Genomic DNA, 20,289 nt, shown 5'->3' on the forward strand with positions numbered 1-20,289 from the left:
TTTTGCTCTAATTGACAAAAGTGGTCTATAATAGTAGCAACTAAACGTTGCTATCGTAATAATGTAAATATGACATTATAAAATAAATAAATAAAATATAAATGACGTTTATTTGCCCAAATAACTTTTATTATAATTAGCGCATTCATTATTCAGAAACGTGATTTTTCTAATATTATGCTTGAAAGTTCATATGCCCCGCAAATTAATGTTGGGATAGGGTAAGTAGCAATAAAAACACTTCAAAAACGACTCACTATTTATATTTCATATAAACACAAGATATTCTTGCAAATAATTTAATTTATTTGCTTTTATTCGTTACAATTGAGTAATAATTATGAGGGTATTAGTTTTAACATATTATTCCATGTCCATACAATAAAATAAAAGCTCGTATTTTGCAAACAAAACATTTTTATCAGAAGGCGCCAAAATTCAAATCAACATACGACGTTGAGGCACTCTGCATCTGCCCATATATGGGCATTTATTGAATACTGAATGTGGATTGGACAAAATTTGATCGTCATCAGTGAGTCACTTTTCGAGTGCTAATCATACGTGTGGAAGTCTCCAAATCTACTGTACACTTTGTTGAAACGGTTGATATTTTTAATTTATCTTATCTTATCGAAGCGAAAGCGGCTTTATATAAAAAAGGTTAACAATAACTCGTACATTGACAGAGCATAGAGCAACAGACTACAGTCGTTTAGGTTGTCGCCTTGTGTCACATTTATAAACAATAAATATTTCTAATTGAAATTTTGTAAATAAACAATTTTACTAATAAGTTATTATTTTTAGTGTTGAGAAATTTTAAGGTCTTGAATTTATTTGGTCAATAATAATTAAAAATTGTAATTAAATTAGTGTGTTGACTCATAGTAACAATTTTGACACATGCGCTCATTGGTCGCCGCACAATAACGTATAGCCAACTCTTAAATATTCAGTGTCGTTCCGGTCGCCGTTGTGGACTCGGTGAAGTTAGTAGTGGAATTTTACGTGTTATAACATCAAAAAATGGTAAGTGAACAAAAAAAATAATTTCTGTGTGGTTTAACCGTGTTGTGCTCTACTTAATCTTGATGTGTTGTTAAATTGTTGTACTGAATTTACATTGTAATACATTCTCATTAGACCGGTGCCGCCATATTTCGCACAACCCTTTGCAGAGTTCGCACGCCTTTTCATAAAAATAGTTGTCACTGTTCAGTGATTTTATGCCACGTGTAGTAGTGATTTTGCGGAACTAAGCTTTAATTCAACGAATGTAGGCGTAGTGTTTCAGTCTAGATAGATTAGTGGGTGTTTCGGTGTTAAATTTCACGCTTGTTAAAAAGGTTACTATCCCGCGACACCTTTTATGACGAAAAGGCGCGCCGGTTTGTAAGAGCGTCATTTTTCTGATCGAAATACGTACTATATGTTAGATGATTTATCTGTCGGCCGTTTTGTTGGGGGGCATCGAACTTTGGTGGCAATGCACCGCCGCGCAATCGTATGTCGTTTGCCCATATATGGTATAGCTGCGGCAGTTGCCTGTCACATCCATTTCATGTCTATTTTAGGGTGCTTATAGACATCGTACGGTGGTGGGCGCGCCCCGTAATGAAAACTTTCTAGACATCACTCCCATCAATGTCAAGGTTATACAGTCTACAGTACGCGTATGAATTATCGATTCTTATCTTACTTGAATAAGTCGCTTTGCAGTTCGATTAGTACCTTATTTGTTCTGTAATAATCATTTCCGAACATTACATATGTATGGTGATTCATATTTTTCACGCCTTTTGATGATTCAGACCTTACTTCCTTATACATAAATAAATTTACAAACATTAAATTTAAAACATTAAATATGCCATATATGTTTCAATCAATATGGGTATTTTCTTATTGGATATTTGTCCTAAATACTTTTATACCTTAAATATGTTAAGAAAGTATAGTTAAGGTTAGGTTAAATTGTTAAAATGGATGCTTATTTAAAGGAGGGTAGTTTACTAGTTTAGTAAAACTACAAGATATTTGAATATGTTACATACTAACAAATATAATAATTAAAAGTATTTGCAAAGGAAAGTATAAAATTTATCAATTTATAAAAAAAAAGTTTTCAAACAAAAATCAAGTCCATGATCCAAAGGCTTTCAAAGATTTTGCTGATTTGGTACATCCCTACCTCTGATATTTTTCCTTGTCTATGATGTTCTTAAACATATCTAAGTAAAAAATGTCAAAATGTCTATTTGATTGAGGTTTTCAATGTTATATATTTTAATACTAGTTAAATTTGTAGAGAAACATTCTGCACTCTGTGCCAACACATAAATATAATAAAGCTGGAATTACGTTGCACATATTTTTAGATATTACATACATGAAAGATCCAATATTTTTAAATCTACAGATTACTATCAAAACAATGATTTTTAACAAGTTTTATTTTATTACTGTAAAAAAGGTTATATTTTTGTTTCTGTCATTCTGTGGTTGTTTTTAACAAATCTTTGTTTATTTGTGTGTATTTTAGTTCTATTGAAATAAGTGATCTACAGCAATTTAAAATATGAATAGATTCATATTCATTCCTAGAGAGATAATTCAGATTCAGTTTGGTATATCTTTATTAATTATCCTTTCTTTTAGATTCAAAATAACAGCTCTTATTTTACCGTTGAGTTCCACTACTAAACAGCTGACCAAAATATACTATTATATCTGATTTTTCTAACAGAATGCAATGAAACTGATTTATGTTTGTTTTGTTTTGTAATATCGTAAAATTGATAGAATGGGGATAAACGGTTTAAATGTTTGTCACATTGATTGTTGTAGGAAACAAATAATTTATACTCGTGAATCATTGCCACCGAATTGCAAAAGGTGGTAAATGTCGAAATGATTTTGAACTTTACTGCTATACAGTTTAAAGGTCAAGTTTACAGCTGATTATCAGTATGAGTCATACACGGCCGACTGGCCCGTATAGTTTTTTTTTATTACTTTTTATGTCATCGCGTACTGGCATGTAATAAGTTAAAAAAAATCAATTGATTGTCTGAGATTTATCTTACTAATATTATAAATGCGATGAATGGATGGATGTTTGTTTGAATGTATCTCTGAAACGGCTTAACGGATCTCTACGAAATCTGGTATGAAACATCGTCTCGAAGAAAACATACCCTACTTATTATTTTTTTTTAAATTCCGTACAGACGGAGTTGTGGGAGACAGCTAGTCAACTAATATATTCAAAGTAAATGTTTAACCTTTTTCACGCTTCCACCTTTTGATGGCCACATTGAAATGATCTGTAGCATTTTTCTTGGAACGATTTGATGACTTATTATTCAAGCCTTCATTATTTCTCATTACCTGACTCACCGTCGTAAGATAATGACGTGTCTACGTCCGTAAGGTCGATCACCTTCTTTTCCGCTCGTTCGTCTTTTGTTTTCTATTTTTATTGCGGTTATTATTTTTATTTGGATATGTATTTACTTGTGTAATCAATGAGTTATCAGCTACTGAGGTTAGGAAAGTTATAGTTACAATCATATATCTTACAAACTCTCTTTAGTCCAAAATATGACGTAAAGCAACGGAGATGATAGCGACATACATCCCCACTGAAGGTCTCGGAGCCTACCCTAACGGAGACGGATGTCGAGGCCAAAGTTAACCACGCTGGCCCAGTTGATAGAATAATTAAAATTATGAAAGTCACTCATTGAAACCAACCTTGTTTTCATCAAAAATCTATATATACAGTTAAATAGCTTAAAAATTGAAATTACATTTTCAAATGTAAAGAAAAAAACTGATAGTAAACAAAATAACTAGCCCTTTAGTTTGGATAATATACTTCTGAAAAACATTTGATACCGGATTAGTATAACCCAATGATTTTATATCTTTACGCTTAATACTTGCCCGCAATGCTTGCGCATTATCGATTTTGTCGCGTCACACCGGTCTTGTAAGTGCTTTTGGAACGTTAGGATATAGAGATTTAATTCAAATCTCATATAATGTAACTAGATGAAATTTAGTCGGATTGTAATTTGAAATATCGCATCGGCTACTATGTTTTTTAGTCTACACGAACGAAGTCACGGGCAACAGCTAGTAATCTAATAACAATAATGTCATGTAGGTAGTGAAATTTTTTAACTTTCTGTACACATTTATTTTTAAAGATTTCGTTATTCACGTGTTACATTACTTAAAAATATATTAATAGTATAGTTTGACTTGTTTAGGTTACACCCCTCTTGTTATACCATTGTTTCGTCCCACCCCAATTAAACCGCAAAGGTATATACACAAAGGGAGGTTTTACCCCCTTTAGTACACCCCGGGGCGCATACAAGATTCTATTATCATTGCGGATCTCTGGTTTAATTTAGATCGTGTATTTTCCTGGAGTACATTCTAAAAAGAAAAAAAAACAACTGTTTTGGGGTGCAGGATAATTAAAACCAACATAAAAAAGTATAGATTTGTTAGTATTTTTATGACTCGCTGCCACATTTATATTCATTTTTATCTAAGCAGTCGCTTAGTGTTGATTTCTTACAAGTAAACACTAAGGGTCTCCCTCATTAACAAATTAACAACTCTTAAGTGGCAATAGCAATCAATAGTTTCTAAAACCACGTCACAATAAACATTGTATCTTTTATTTTTATCAGGGACTGGAAGGAAGACCATTTTCTCACGTCTAATCTAATTTAATAATTCATCTCGTAGTTTCTATTTATAAAGATTACAAAAAAAGCGGATTACAGCAAAAACATGTCATTCGAATGAACGTTATACGATACAGAAACCAACCTTGGTAGTCACTAGAGCGACAATATACATTGTATTTAATAACATTATTAGTAATTATTTATCTAAGCCGAAGAAAATTTATAATCCAAAAGTAAATGACTACGTCAAGGTAAAGTACAGTGAGGTTATTACGCGGTGTTTCACCTTTAAATCGATAACCATTTCAACGTCTTCCAGTAAATGTAATAGGAATGTATTCTGTGCTGTAATGTAGTCTGGGATATCAAATATAAAACACGAAGTCTGTTAATTTCGAGATGCAAAACATTTTTTTTAATGATCACCGCGAATGTAGATGACTGTACCTAAATTAACCAATTTATTAGGGACTATTAGGAAAACTGTAATAATTGATATTGTTTTTACACTACACGGTTTATTATGAAGCGATCAATATGACTCGATCTTAGTAGACAAGCACTTGTTCAATATAAATCAATGAACCATATCAAAAGTTCAGGTTAAAGAAATTTATGTACCGTGAAAAATGAATCCTGTCTATAGATCTTTGCAATCCTACACCAATTTATAGTCGAAAAACCTATAGTTTAAAAACCTATCTAAATAAAGTTATCTTTATAATGCACAGACTTATTTAAGAGAATACATGATGTATTAATTTAAATAATCGATTGCTGCAAAATAAATCCATAGAAAATAACTTTGACTGTCAGTGAAATGTATGAATATAATTTGTCATTTCCATCGACTTTGAAAGCTTGATGTGATAAATAATACAAACACCCGATATATTACTGTAGTAAAAATATATTAATAATAAATCTCATATAGAAAGTTTTATAAATTGTTTGCAATGCAATTAGTAAACTTACCAAAGAATATATCTTTATAACATTATAAATGCGAATGTTTAGATAGATGGGTTTTTTAGAAGGTGTCTCTGGAATGGCTCAACGGATCTTTATGAAATTCATTGGCATAGATGTAAAACATTGTGTGAAAATACACATTGATTTAGCTTTTTTAACAGAGCCGCGGGCGAAAGCTAGTCTACCATATATATCAAGTAGTTAGTATTGTAATTAATATACTAAAGTTACAATTAGAATTGATTCGACAAATAGATTGTTAACCGTTACAAAGTACTCGAGATAGCATAACTCTCGAGGGTAATAAATTCCGATACCTGTTCGATAAAGTAATACAAGAATTACAAGAACTCGCTTCGAGTTTGGTCTGCACGAATTTATATTGAGCAAGCTTGGTGAGCGAGCGAATTCATTACGAAATTTTATCGTTCGATATATTTACGTGCCCTTTCAGAATAGTTCCTTTAATCCTGTTAAAGGGCACATAATTTTATATTTAACTTAATGTCTTAGGCTACAATTTTTTCTATTTTAGTAAACGCATATGTCTTTTTCCACACTTTGTTCTGCATCTATACCCAAATTTAATCGAGATCCTTGCTTTGAAAATCTGCGTCCTGGAGATTTTCAAAGTATTAGATATATTTTAGTCGCATAAATACCGTGGTGAATAGAAGTCGCCAAGCGTAACACCCACACATTTTACGTAGTCTACGCGTTTCAAAAAAAATTTGATTGGAAATTTACGATGACGTAAATAGGATTGATGAAATTATTTTAAAGTACTGACGTAATCTATTTACAATGTTTTTCATTTATTTTGATAATTAATACGTTTGATAAACAAAAGAGCCTATCACCATCTCAAAGGCCGGCAACGCATCTGCGGTTCCTCTGGTATCGCTGATGTCCATGGGCGTCGTTGAACACCTCAGTGTTCCCGCTGCTCGTTTGCCTCCTTCTGTTATTTAAAAAAACCAAACCGCGATACTATTGCATTAATGATTTTTTTACATCGCTCTCTTTCTAGCTCGGCTCGATATCTTTTCATCTCTTTCATGTAACAAAAAGTTCGGATACGTGACTCGCGATTGCACATTCAGTCTCTATTTTCATATTGATATATTTTTGCAGTATGTATTCGATTCGAATTTATCTGTTATACTGTCGAATATTATTGAATAAAACGGAATATTAAATACTTGACAGTAGTTTACAAGAAACCATATCTTACTAATATTATAAATGCGAATGTTTGAATGGATGTTTCTTAGAAAATAACTCCAGAGCAGCTGCTTGGATCTCGCTGAAATTTGATATAGATGTAGAACATAGTTTGGAAGTTCATATAGGCTAGTAAATATTTTTTTAATACCGTGCGGACGGAGTTGTGAGCTACAGCTAGTATGCAGCTGACTTTACTTAAATATTTTCCACATAAGATACAATATTTTAGACAACAGCTATAGGAAAAGGGCCCTTATGTTGCATTCACACGTGTTTTAAATGATATTTAGATGCCAATGTTTCCAAGTCTATTTCAGTTTGTCGTCGCGGGAGACACTAACAATAGACGATTCAATGTAGTTTGTTTGATGTACCAATTGTAGTTTATCTTAAACCAACGATTGTTTAACGTTTTGATTGAACGTCGGAATATAATGGATGGGAGAACTGCTTATCTGTTAAATATATTAAAAGTAACTGTCACCCGCGACTCCGTCCGCGTGGAATTAAAAAAAACTTAGTAGCCTATGTGTTCTTCCAGGTTATGTTCTACATCTATGTTAAATTTCCGCGATATCTATGCAGCAGTTTTGGAGATACCTTTAAACATCCAAACATTTGCATTTATAATATTAGTACGATTCGCTGGCAGTCGGGACTTTACTTACTTATTTCTTAAAGATGATACGCTAGTGGATATGCTAGTTTATAATGAGGTTTTAAATTAACTAGGTACTAAATATTTATTCCGAAACATAGAATTTGGTATATAAATGCGATAATAACTAAAACTTATTTCACGATTATAGTGAGTTTGTAAATAAAACAGATAAATTGAATGTTTACATTCTTATGATTTGTTTATTTGATTAATTTAAAAGTTCATTCAACTTTGAGATCTAGAAGATAAGATTTTTATTCTTCTTCCGCTTTAATATACGTAAAGTCCTAGTCGGATGCAAACTTAGGAGATTTTATTCCAAATCTCTATTATTAAAAAAAAAACTTGAAAAATAGATTAGTCAAATTAGGGGTGTCGGTTTCAATATAACTTACGATTTATATCGTAGACGTAATATTTGGAGTAACAAAGGCCATTTTTTGTCCGCAAAAAATGTCATTCGCCTTTCTAAACAGCATCAAACAATTGGAATAATACTAGAAAGTGATGCCATTTTGTTATAAAGTTCGGCAACAAAAGCGAACGTTCGGAAATAGAGTAAAGCGTGACGGCAGCTGCGTATTACATGACCGATTCGTATTTAGAACTGGCCGTATACACGAAAATGTGTTCTAAATTTGAAATTATACACTTATTAGATGTATGTGGGAGATTTTTTTTAATCTACCCACATAACGAGTCAAATTGATGAAAAGGCAACGCATCTGCGGTTCCTCTGGTATTGCTGATGTCCATGGGCGTCGTTGAACACCTCGGTGTTCCCGCTGCTCATTTGCCATCTTCTGTTATAAAAAAAGGTGACATTTGAAAAGTAGACGTTTATTTAACACATTAGATTCTTTTTGTACTAGAAACCAGCTAACGAGAAAAAGGCCGATCATATGGCCACAAATCCTATCCAATTCATATGTCCTTCCCATGTTTTCTTTGTTGGAAAAATTTGAGTAGGTGATAAAAACTAGAATTGTACCTTCCGCACGTCATAACACGACATGCAAAATACTCCACTTGGCGTCTGTTTTCTGCAAAATCTTAGTATTTTACTGTTCGAACCGACTACTATCTTCTCGAATTATTACTATTACTCCTACAGTGTGAACTTGCAGGGCGATTTGGTGGCACTGAATGTCTTTAACAACCAGTATTATATATTTTTCTTCCTCCTACAACTAAATATATTTTGAATCGTAGGCGTCTGGTGTGACAGTATCGGACGCTTGCAAGACGACGTACGAGGAGATAAAGAAGGACAAGAAACACCGCTATGTGGTGTTCTTCATCCGCGATGAGAAACAGATCGACGTGGAAACGATAGGCGAGCGTAATGCGGAGTACGACCAGTTCCTCGAGGACTTGCAGAAGGGTGGCACCGGGGAGTGCAGGTTGGTAACATTGCATAATAAACACGAGATTTATAGATAACGACACACTTTAAAGCAAATTTTTTGTTTTTAGGACACGTCTATATGTGTCGTAATGTTTTCTTTTACTCTGGTTTTTATGGACTATATGTCTGAAATAAATAAAAAACACTGCCAATACAATAACTTTCACATTTATAAATGAAATACGTAAAAATGTTTCACTTGAAATAGTTATAACAACTTTACGATTTCATAAAATATTTAAGAAACTAACCTTTCGGGTCCCTAGAAAATCTTATGAAAGTTATATCAAAGGATGTTAAGTGGTTTGTGACATTGACAAGACGGAACACGTGAATATTAATTTATTTGAACATTTTATAGTTAGTTTTATTGTAGTTATACTATACAAAGTAAACATTATTCATATTCTTGTTTTATTACCAATATTGAGGAAAACTAGAGTAATATAAGCATAATCACCACTACATTATTTCAATGCTTTAATATTTCACGTTACAGATATGGACTATTCGACTTTGAGTACACGCACCAATGTCAGGGCACATCAGAGGCCAGCAAGAAACAGAAGCTTTTCCTCATGTCGTGGTGCCCTGATACCGCCAAGGTCAAGAAGAAGATGTTGTACTCCAGGTACATAGGATATTCAATCCATCACATCCTTAAAAATCAATTTAGCTTGACTTTATCTCTGAATTTTGTATGTCATTATTGCTTTACTAATAATAGACCGGCATACAATAAATTCACGTTTGACGTAACTATAAACATTTTACGAGGCCACCTCGCAAATAAACGTGGTTTATTAGTTGGTACCAACAAATTCTTGTTGCTACAAAACTAAATGCACTAGAATATTGGTTGTTTAAAACCTATATCACACATAATATATACCAATTGGAACAATAGGAAAGATGTTCAAAATTACCATAACAATAATACAGTAAACTGCATAATTAATCTTGTTTTTTACACAGCTCCTTCGACGCGCTGAAGAAATCGCTTGTCGGCGTACAGAAGTGCATCCAGGCGACCGATCTCTCTGAGGCTTCGCAGGAGGCCGTAGAAGAGAAATTGCGCGCCACTGACCGCCAATAAACCAAGCATTTAACCTACCGCCATTACCGAGTTGCCGCGGACCGCGGGAGCCGTGGCGTGTGCGGTGTAAGCCCCCATGCGGTACACACCCCTCTAGCGGCCACAACCCGCAACACGAGTCATTCTCGCACCAGCGGTGGCCCACGTCGCACGTGTCACAACCCGCTCCCGCAACGCGCTCTCTTGGATTTCTTTCTATTATATTATTTCAATTAGCTTTCTGATGTCAATGCGGCGGCGGCGCTGCTCTTAAAATTATATAGCGATTAAGGAATCTTTATGTAATAATTTAAATTATACTAATTATTATATATATTTTTCCTATAAAGTAAAGAATAAGTTAAGCTCAAACTAAATAAAATGCTGATGGAAGTCGAATTTTGTTATTTCTATGATCAAAAACCGGTAGGGCCTTTTATACTGATTAGAATGTAAAGTAAATACTTGGGTACGATTTTTTTATAAGATCGCCTAATTCTTTTGTTTGAGATTCGCTAACGTCGTAAGCTTAAGCCCCGCCTCGTCTCTGCGCGGGCGGACAAGTATTTTGTAACCAATTTATCCAGAAATACACTCGATATAAGTGAATATAAGTCGTTTTATTTCTTCCTTTAGACAAATTAAGGAGTGACAAGACAAACAAAGTAAGGAGTAAAAAATAAAATAACAGAACTTTAACATTTATTAAACTTTATTGACATTACATTTGTCACACAAAACTAACATAGTTATTTTATAATATCGATAAGTTTATAAATGTAAATTATTGTAGAAAATTGATCATAGGATAAGAAGAACCATCCAGAAGAGTCCATCTTTAGAGTCCTAAGGACTCTGGTACATTCCACATCATTCAAATAAAGTTTATCCCTCTTTGGTAGTAAACTATAGAATCTTATCTTATGCTTTTTCCCTCATAACTTTGCATAATTACAAGATGAGATAAATTTCTCATAATTATAGCCATGATAAGAAACAAATTGTTTTCGTTCAATATAAACGAAGTCCATAATCGATTGCATGAAAGTAACCTAACTACATTTTTAACGTCGGTAATATAATGGGACAACGCAGAAGATAATAATTTACAAAGATATAAGAATCATATTCACAATTATCAGCCAGCTGATTAAATAAAACATGGTAAGTATATAAGGATAAATCATGTTTGACTTCAATTTTCCTTAATTACATTTGTAAACTACTTTTTATTTAGGCGATAGGACAGAAAGCAGTCTTAGAAAATCTACTTTTTATTCTAGAAATGAATTGTCAAAGATATGTATTAAACATGTAACAACATATCTAGATTCTAGTTTTTATGATTTAAATATCTAGAAATTTTCTTATCACATTTCAAGACAAAAATTTACGTTTACATAAAATTCCATTCGCATTTATAATGAGATCAATGAAAATAATAAGTTCTTACAAAAATAAACGTCTTAGGCCTAACTTTTGCGCGACAATTATTTACAATAAATATATTGAAGAAAAATAAACTCTTTAAAAATATTATACGAGAAAATAAAATCTGTAATCTTGTTTTGATCTGTAAACTACACATAACTTTAGTTATAATATTTAAAAGTAACCCTTTTTTGTTTTTACATTGACTAAATAACTTTAAAATTGGACAGTTTAATTTCAAAGTTTTAAACATTATGTAGTATGAAAAGTTCAATCTCAGATTTTACATATTTTATAATACATATAATATTTCATATCTTAGTAAAGTAGAATATTAAATGTAAACATTTAGAACATAGAACTTTAACTTTATGCACGAGTAATATCAACATTTCTGTTAGACATTTAAATATCGTTTCCCTCCATTCTTGAAGTCAACTGTCATAATCTTTGACAAACCATAAATTGGTTTCTGAACGAGTTAATCAAAATTTTCGAAAATATTTTTAAATACTGATTGTACTAATAGTATCCGCCGGCGCGGGAGTTCCATTGGGTTGTTGCACCGCGGGATCCAGTAAGGGAATGCTGTCGGTCGTCCTAAAACAATTAAACCCTTTTGAATTATTGGTTTCAGTTATAAAAAGAACATTGTTCAACTTTTCAAACAAGTTGCAACAACAGGTAAAGCTTATTTTTGCTTATATTTACTAGAATATAACATCCTAATTTTTCCTCTTTTCTTGAGAATAGTTTACTTTCTTCAAAATATTGATAATAGTGCTTACCTTGTTGGAATAATGGTGGGTTCCCCGCCAATATCGTTGACGGAAGTCGAGGTCACGGCGGCAACGGGTGTTTTTTCAGCCAATATTGGCAAGTTAGAGCAGATTGTCACAGCGAAATACACGTACTGTTAAAGAAATTAAGGATTATTTTTTATTATATATTTTGGCCATATGTAAAAACGATAAAATATTTAGGTAGAAAAAAAACCTACAGACTCGATTGACTATCAAGATCAAAAACGTCAAAATAAATGAGGGTAGTTTAAAACTTACCATAGTCAGTGAGAGGACCAAATAGATGGTTGGCGTAGTCCAGTGCGCAGCGTTCTCAATGGCGGCTACTCCCATCACCCAATTAATAGCGAAGAATGGTTCCAGTACCAAGCAAAGGTTCAAGTAAGTTTTGAGATCATTGCCTTCGGTGCCCCAGTTAAATTTCATCCAAATAGGTTCAAAGTATGCCGCATTCCCACCATTGCGGTATTGTCCTTCCTTATCTTGGATGTGCTGCTGGAATTTTAGATGAATATAAATTAAAATAGATGTTTATAAAAGAGTTTATGTGCTAACAAATCTCACCATTTGGTAATATAAGTTACCAAATTGGTAATTTTTTATGGCAATACTCACATCCATTCCTTCCTCGACATTACCCTCATTGGGCAAATCAACGTTAATGTAGCAATTATCGTCGCTCGCATTGTAATCCTTGTCCAAAGTTTCAGAACTATCAGTATTTTTTCTGCTTGTTCCAGCGGCATATAGATTGTCTAACATCTCATGGTTTTCATTCATTCTAATATTGTCGCTAACTTGCTCGGTTCTGCGATAGGTTGCTTCCTGACGATCCAAAAGTTCTTGTAATCTAGCTTGGATAGCTTCTGATTGTTTCCTATGTACCAATCTTAAGCCGAGTAAGATTATACCGGTATTCAAAATTATCAGTAGCATAGCTGGTATCATGAAACCCATGACCATACCCTTTTCTAACGACATCCAACAATAGTGCTTAATTTCGTATTGTTCCATTGAAATTGCGTAGTTAAACTGTAATTAAATTTTGATATAAGGAATCGATTATCGATTGGTATCGATTGTATTACATTTTATTAATGTTAAACTAAGGACGCCGCACATTAATTTAAAAAAGTAAAGGGCAGTAGCTCATGTCGAGCTTTTTTTTAGATGATGCGCAATAAAATTGAAATTATTTTCATAACTGATTTAAAATAATATGGCGCTCAATTACTTCATGGTTTTTAGGCTGTTTATGAAGGTTATTGGTACAGTTTGGTTGGTACAAAAGTTCTATAATTTATTCGATACATACCATAACAACAAACGCAGGTATACCATAGGCAAATAGATAGTTATATTTCAGTGGAATTATAGTATCGTAAGCACAATATTCCGTTAACGCAGCTGCCATCGTCACTATCCAGGTGGAACAAGTTAAATAAGTGTAATGCAATAGCAAAGCGATCTTCTCGCAGACATAAGGCGATGAAGAACCCTATAAGAAACAGCACATTAATTTTCATTCAAAATTAAAGCGTAATAGCGTTAAAACATTTGCTGTATAAACTTTGGTGGATATTCTTACTTACCCCTATAGCTTTCACGTAAATAAGAGCGCAAGCAATAAAACAACTGCAAAGGTTGATTGTAATAGGATAGAGTTTACTCTCTTGTCGGAATTTCGCCGCGTAACCGCTAATCAACAACCACAACATAGCTCCAACCAGCAGGGTGCAAGATATTGCGGTGTTTATAACAATCTGTTAAAAGAAATATTATAATTTGGAACATTACTGGTATACCTAAACAAAGGTACACATTTCAAATATAGCATGCATAGGTAAGATAAAGTAGGTAAGTAAAATCATTTATAAATATAAGTAATTATGCAGGAATAATTCATAGTATTCTAATAAAGTAAAAACAGTCGAAAAGATTCGCAAATTGGTATAACAGTAATGTTAGTAATATGTTACCAATATAATCCATCCGTTTTTTGATCCATGGCAATTACTAAACCCGTAGAGGTAAGTCACACTATCGATTATATTGTGTTCTTTGAGATCAGCATCTGCTAACGAATCATCTGGCAATTCCACTTCGTTTGGTTCTTTATTTTCACCTTTAAAAGCTAAGTTAAAAATTACAATAAAGACAACAATAAATTAAGTAAAAAAATGACACTTAAAATGTATAAAACTTACCGAGGTTTTTAGTAAAATCTTCAGGATTAGGGTAGAGAGGCGGATTATCATCGTAAATGGAAGACGTGAAATTTGATACTACTGCATCGTAATCATTATCGTAAGAATTTGTGTCATATTCCGTACGTTCGTCGGCCCTTGGATAGGTTTTGTGGTATTTGATAGCAACAGGCTGGTACGACTTATAGGATTCCTTTTTCCGGCTATCGAAAAAGCTGTCGTCCACACTTGACCTCCTAACATGATGGCTTTTAGCAACTGTTTTGTTTTGCTGATTAGCTAAAAATTAGGGAATAATATTTAATATCAACTACGCACTTTTAATTTACAAGTTTTTTTTTCTCCACAAATTACCTTCAGCATATGTTTTTAAATAAAGTATTATAAAAATTATTAAAAGCGTTATTTTAAGGACAGAAAATATAGTAGCCATTTTTGAATATCGAAAATAATAATATCATATATCACTGCAACAATATAAAAAGCAGCTGTGGCCGGTTCACATTATTTCTCACAAAAGCACCGTCGCACTTCGGCACTTGTTTATTTTTAATGATATCGATTAGCTCAGCATTTACTAATCGATACAGCCTTCTACGTTCCTTTATACAGCAGCAGATTGTTACAGACTTTTAACATATGTTTTATTTCCTTTTATTCATATTAAATATATAATACTGTAAATTAATGGTTTAAGAGGATTTTACATTTAATTATAATGTGGATAGATATTGTTATAAAATTATGAAATTACCTTGTAAATAGTTTGGTAGAAACAATATTTTCTCAGATGGCAACATAAAAATTTTTTGCTGTCATTTGTCACCTGATCAATTGTTGTTTGTCGTCCTTGTCGCCTGTCACCCACCAACAAATTCAAACGCAATACATAATGCAATAGGACCAAAAATAACTTCAGGATGAGTGCTATTTTGAAATTCATCCGTGAAAATCACATATTAGCAGTAATAGAACAGGCGGTCGCGAAAAAGAAATCCCGTTTGAGTCTGAACGCTTTCGAAATAGCTGAAATACCGAATCTCTTGTACACCTGTTTGGACGTCGAACATCTGTACCTGCATAAAAATAAAATTTCTTCATTATCAGTGCAGCTAACTCAACTATCGAATTTAACTACATTAACTTTAGATTACAACAATCTAACCTCGTTACCATCGGAGATAAGTAACTTGAAAAACCTCGTGAATTTGAACATAAGTTACAATCCTTTGAACGAATTGATACCTGAAATCGGAGAGTTGGAAAATCTTGAAGCGTTCTGGTGTAACAAAATAGGGCTGAGAGAGATACCAAAAGAAATTGGAAAGCTCTCTAAACTGGATACATTTGGAGCGCGAGGAAATGAGCTGAAAGAAATACCTGAAGAAATGACAGCCCTGCAGAAATTAAGGTACTTAGTTTTAAATAGTATTTGTAATAGATTTATTTGTTAATTTTTGAGCTTTTTTCAGATACAATTGTCAGTAAAATTATGTGTAATATGGATTATTATTAACAAAAACTAGCTGTCGCCCGCGATTCTGTCCGCACGGAATAAAAAATAATTAGTAGCCTATGAGTTCTTCCAGTGTTCTACATTCATGTCAAATTTCATTGAAATCTGGAGATACCTCCAAATAAACATCCATTCATCCATGATCTTAACATTTACATTTATAATATTAGTAAGATAATAATTTACTTTATTTTGCATTTTTTTTAGTTAATTGTTTCTTAATACAATTGTTTCATGATTGCTAATTTAATCTGTATATATCTAAAAGAAGATATCAAAAGTGTGGTAAAACTTATCCTTTATTATTGTAAATGTATGTAATATATAGATAGTTTATATAAAGTTATATATTTTCAGATGGTTGACATTAGAATACAACCAAATAGAAACATTACCAAATACAATGGACAAGATGGAGTCACTTGTACATTGCAATCTGAGAAACAATCAAATCAAAGAGTTTCCCATGTCTATAATGAAATGTCCCGATCTCATGTTTCTACAGCTCAATAATAATCAGGTAAGTAAAAATTGTGTTTGAGTTTAATGTTTTTTTTTTATTATGTCTAAGAAAATAGATAGTATCTGAATTGTAGTATGTTCGACTCTCTTTGTGCACAATTAAAAAACCTTAATTAGAAGCCTATATACTCTTTCAGTTCTACACCAGTCTTTCCCAAAGTGGGCGATAACGCCCCCTTGTGGGCGCAGGTCTCAAGTTGCGGGTTATAGTAAAAGTTTAGTTTAGAATTCTCCATTAATATACATATATAGGCCACAATAATTAATTAATTTATTTTGAAGTTATAGTGGTTTTTAAATATGTGAAAATATGGGGGCGCTAAAAATATTTATTCACAAAGTGGACTGTAGACAAAATAAGTTTGGGAAACACTGTTCTACACCTATGCCAAATTTTATTAAGATCTATGCAGCCGTTCTGGAGATACTTTCAAACAAACATCCATCCATCTAAACTTTTGCATTTATAATATTAGTAAGATACAAATGTGTCAAACAATCTTTTTTAAGTCTTATATCTAGTAGTTCTTAGGTTTTTTGACATTCAGTTCAATAATATTAGATGTCAAAGTTAAAGACGTAGTCTATAATTTCAGATATCATCAATGCCAGAGAATTTTGACACCTCTCCGCTCACAATGTTAGAAATGATTGATATTAGATTGAACCCAATATGTAACCTGCCTCATCAGGTATGTGGTCTTTCTTAATGTGTACCCCTTTTTACATTTTGATGTATTGCAACATTATTCCAAAAGCAAAGCTCATACTTAGGGTAAAGGAAAATATTATGATGATTCTGTGAATGTGTGTAGTCAAATAGCATTGGGCATGTAAGTGGGTGATTGATTAATGATTAGTTACATCTAACTTTGAGTTTTGGGCTCGTTCGAGGTTGAACTGATGACAAACACAGGCAAATAGTTATAATGCAAGATATAAAGTTATTTAAATTTGAATATTTTAAAGTATTTTGCATTTTCAGATTTAAATTAAGAATTTGGTAATTTTTCAGGAATATCCTCTTGTTCGTTTCACTGAGGAAATAATACCTAATCCTCAACCGTCAAGTAGCAGGGCGCATGCAACCCAAGCTCTAGCTGTTAATGCAACTGCATTACGATTACCAGCTGTGCCAGCGGCCAGGCATAATGATCCACTTGTGATTGGTAAGTTTTAATAATTATTTGTATTTTCCTATTGACTAAAGAAGTTTCTTCAGATTTATTGCTTTTTTAAGTAACTCATTATAGTATGTATATTTTTACTATTGCATATTTCATCTTTCACAGTAGTACCTAGTCAACCTAACTTTGATAGGTTTAAAGGTCCAAGGGACAGATATTCCAAGTGTCTTGTAAGCTATTAGCAAGAATTAGATCTTTGTTTCTTTATGGAAGTATTGAAGTCATTCTATGTTAAGGTTTTGATAGCATGACATTGTATCAAAACCTAGAGTTGTTAGTAGTGATAGCTGCATTATTGGTTTGATGTAGAACATAGTAGAGTAGCTGATATACATAGAAATGTGGAGAAAGACATTTATAGTGTAAATAGACTTATTATTACCAATAGCGGAAATGGAACTGGACGCATCATCAATCGAGTCATCTGAAGATTGGGAGAATAGTGTCAACAGCTCGGAGCTGGATGTGCAGTACCAGAGCGACGAGGAACGCGCAGAGAATGAGGTGAGATGTTTCTTTTATACGATTATAATAGTACTAGCTCTTGCCCCTACTTCGATTCGGAAATTATAATACCCTATGACTTCAGACTATGTCCTACATCTATGTTAAATTTGACAGATATACTTGAAGCCATCCCTGAGATTAGCCTTAGTCTATGTGTTCTTCCAGACTATGTTCTATATCTATGTCAAATTTCAGCGAGAACCATTCAGCCGTTCCGGAGATACCTTCAAACAAACATCCATCCATATAATTCTCATTTATGATATAAGTAAGAAGTAAAATTTTACCCTATTTCCAAAATAATCCCCTACCTTTCCTATTCCTCAAATACCGGACGGTAATGTAAACACGCTAACATTTAGTTTGCGCAATTCTTCCAGGCTATAGGCATGGTGTTGCCAGAGCTGTCCCGCTACGCCTCCACTGCGAGCTGAATTCTACCATTCGGGAACTATTGGTAACTATACTGGCAACATTTCATATGCGCTCTCAAGAATTGAGACTTCTCTATTAGAAGTAAACTTTATTAAAATATTTTATGAATAATAAATATCAATAACTCGTAAGATAAATAAGACATAATCGGCATGTACTTTAAAATATCGTGAGTCAATTGCCGAAGCAACCGTACAAAACATAGTTGTCTCTGTCCATTGAAAGAGGAGAGAGAGGGATGACATGTTTTTGTACAAGAGCTTTGGCATTGGAAACTTGAAATGAATATTCACTAGAAAAAAAAAGTTTTTGCGACATGAATAATATACATTTTAGGATTTTTCTTCCTATAGTAAAATCCTATAGATACATTTTTATTTTATTTTTTTACTTTACTGGCTTTTAAATCAATTTATATGTTATTAAATTCGGTTATAATTTACAAAAAGTAAATAAGATAAAGAATATGAATATTTTAAAATACACGAATTGCTATTACTCAAGGGTTGAGAAACTTTAAATATTATTCACATTTTATGTCGTAAAATAATATCTTAATCAGCTCAATGTATACGTAATTCTGTACATAATTAACTATATTACTTCTTCATAATCTTATTACAATATCATTTTTTTGGCTGTGTTACCAGTCACAACGAATTTTCTACCAAAACTTACCAATATACCTACGCAAATTAAACCAACGATCAAATGTGCCAAGTTTATCGTCTTTTAGGCGATTAAAGGTGCTAAAAAGGCTAAAACAATATCTTTAAAACAGTATTAAAAATATTTAAAAAATGTGACTTATTTCACAAAATAGAAGTTAATTTCTCTTAAATTTATCCGCCTTTTAATTATCAAAAAGTATTAAATGTGACGATTAATCGCTGGTTATTTTTTAACATTTGCGAATATTTCTTTGACAAATTAATTAATTTTTCAAACTGGCAACAATCTTAATGATAGGTTTTGTTGACATTAGGAATCTATTTAAATTAAGTTGAGTTATAAATATAATAAATTGGATTTAGAAATTCGTTTAAATTAAAATTATACATTTTTTCTTGTGAGAATTTTACAAGAAATAGTTTTACAAAATTTCGGAAAAATTAAAAAAAAATTCTAATTAATAATTATCTTTTTTAAGATTTTTTTATTTATCTTTTGTTTCTGCGCTATAATAACAAACGCACATATTTTCCTTTAAAAATCAAAATTAAAATATATAGGATTAAGATATCATTCACATTTTCACAGTAAAAGACATATTTATTTAACTTGTGACTTATTTTATAGTAAAAGGTTTTTTTTATTACTGGTGCAATATTAGTGTGGATTTCCATTGTCGAAACTCTGGTATAGACATAAAACCATAGATATTTAATCTATAGGTGGAATGTTTCCTACAAGTTTGACGTCTTATTGAAAATCGATTTTTTTAATGTCTTTTTTTTACATGGCAACACTTAGGGAATTTACCTCAACACAATGCCTCCGGCTGCGTTTTTTTGCCTCACTTTTATGCTTTTGTACTATGGAATAGTCATCTGTTTTATTTTCTTTAAAAACCAGACTTGAGTTTTGACGGTGGACTTTCACAATTATTTAGTTATTTATTTTAAG

General features: G+C 32.4%; 3 protein-coding genes across 6 annotated transcripts; 2 read left to right on the top strand and 1 right to left on the bottom strand.

Moving 5' to 3' along the window:
* The first annotated feature begins 943 nt into the window (after positions 1-943).
* Positions 944-10,661, top strand: tsr (Cofilin/actin-depolymerizing factor homolog tsr). Its single transcript, NM_001312556.1, is given in 4 exon segments — positions 944-1,032; positions 8,785-8,975; positions 9,480-9,611; positions 9,956-10,661. Coding segments are annotated over 4 exon segments (447 nt in total). The 5' UTR covers positions 944-1,029; the 3' UTR covers positions 10,077-10,661.
* Positions 10,662-11,691: 1,030 nt separating this feature from the next.
* Positions 11,692-15,095, bottom strand: LOC106125690 (uncharacterized). 2 transcript variants are annotated; one of them, XM_013322984.1, is made up of 9 exons: positions 14,851-15,095; positions 14,497-14,775; positions 14,269-14,414; positions 13,882-14,052; positions 13,605-13,787; positions 12,905-13,321; positions 12,548-12,784; positions 12,275-12,399; positions 11,692-12,086 (listed from the first exon to the last, which is right to left on the bottom strand). In XM_013322984.1, exons 1-9 carry the CDS (start codon positions 14,927-14,929, stop codon positions 11,993-11,995), a joined length of 1,731 nt encoding a protein of 576 aa, XP_013178438.1. In that variant the 5' UTR covers positions 14,930-15,095; the 3' UTR covers positions 11,692-11,992. The 2 variants fall into 2 exon arrangements, with proteins under 2 accessions (XP_013178438.1, XP_013178437.1); XM_013322983.1 differs by having other exon boundaries at positions 11,693-12,086; positions 14,269-14,423; positions 14,851-15,094.
* A 242-nt stretch (positions 15,096-15,337) lies between these two features.
* LOC106125672 (leucine-rich repeat-containing protein 1) lies at positions 15,338-19,650 on the top strand. Of its 3 annotated transcripts, none has more exons than XM_013322952.1 (6): positions 15,338-15,907; positions 16,370-16,532; positions 17,131-17,226; positions 17,550-17,703; positions 18,092-18,225; positions 18,591-19,650. In XM_013322952.1, the coding sequence occupies exons 1-6, from the start codon at positions 15,417-15,419 to the stop codon at positions 18,660-18,662; spliced, it is 1,110 nt and encodes a 369-aa protein (XP_013178406.1). In that variant the 5' UTR covers positions 15,338-15,416; the 3' UTR covers positions 18,663-19,650. The 3 variants fall into 3 exon arrangements, with proteins under 3 accessions (XP_013178406.1, XP_013178408.1, XP_013178407.1); XM_013322954.1 differs by having other exon boundaries at positions 18,609-19,648; XM_013322953.1 differs by having other exon boundaries at positions 18,110-18,225; positions 18,591-19,648.
* The last annotated feature ends 639 nt before the right edge of the window (positions 19,651-20,289 follow it).

Source organism: Papilio xuthus, unplaced genomic scaffold (assembly GCF_000836235.2).
Source record: "Papilio xuthus unplaced genomic scaffold, Pxut_1.1 DF825783.1, whole genome shotgun sequence".
Lineage (NCBI taxonomy): Eukaryota > Metazoa > Arthropoda > Insecta > Lepidoptera > Papilionidae > Papilio > Papilio xuthus.

What these genes read in the sequence shown, in the direction of transcription:
- LOC106125690 (XM_013322983.1), bottom strand. Translation starts at nt 14,929, where the DNA reads ATGGCTACTATATTTTCTGTCCTTAAAATAACGCTTTTAATAATTTTT. An exon ending in TTTACGTGAAAGCTATAGGG is followed by an intron (nt 13,788 to 13,881) that starts GTAAGTAAGAAT and finishes TGTTTCTTATAG; the next exon opens with GGTTCTTCATCGCCTTATGT. An exon ending in ATGTCGAGGAAGGAATGGAT is followed by an intron (nt 12,785 to 12,904) that starts GTGAGTATTGCC and finishes CTAAAATTCCAG; the next exon opens with CAGCACATCCAAGATAAGGA.
- LOC106125672 (XM_013322952.1), top strand. Translation starts at nt 15,417, where the DNA reads ATGAGTGCTATTTTGAAATTCATCCGTGAAAATCACATATTAGCAGTA. An exon ending in TATGTAACCTGCCTCATCAG is followed by an intron (nt 17,227 to 17,549) that starts GTATGTGGTCTT and finishes GTAATTTTTCAG; the next exon opens with GAATATCCTCTTGTTCGTTT. An exon ending in TAATGATCCACTTGTGATTG is followed by an intron (nt 17,704 to 18,091) that starts GTAAGTTTTAAT and finishes TAGTGTAAATAG; the next exon opens with ACTTATTATTACCAATAGCG.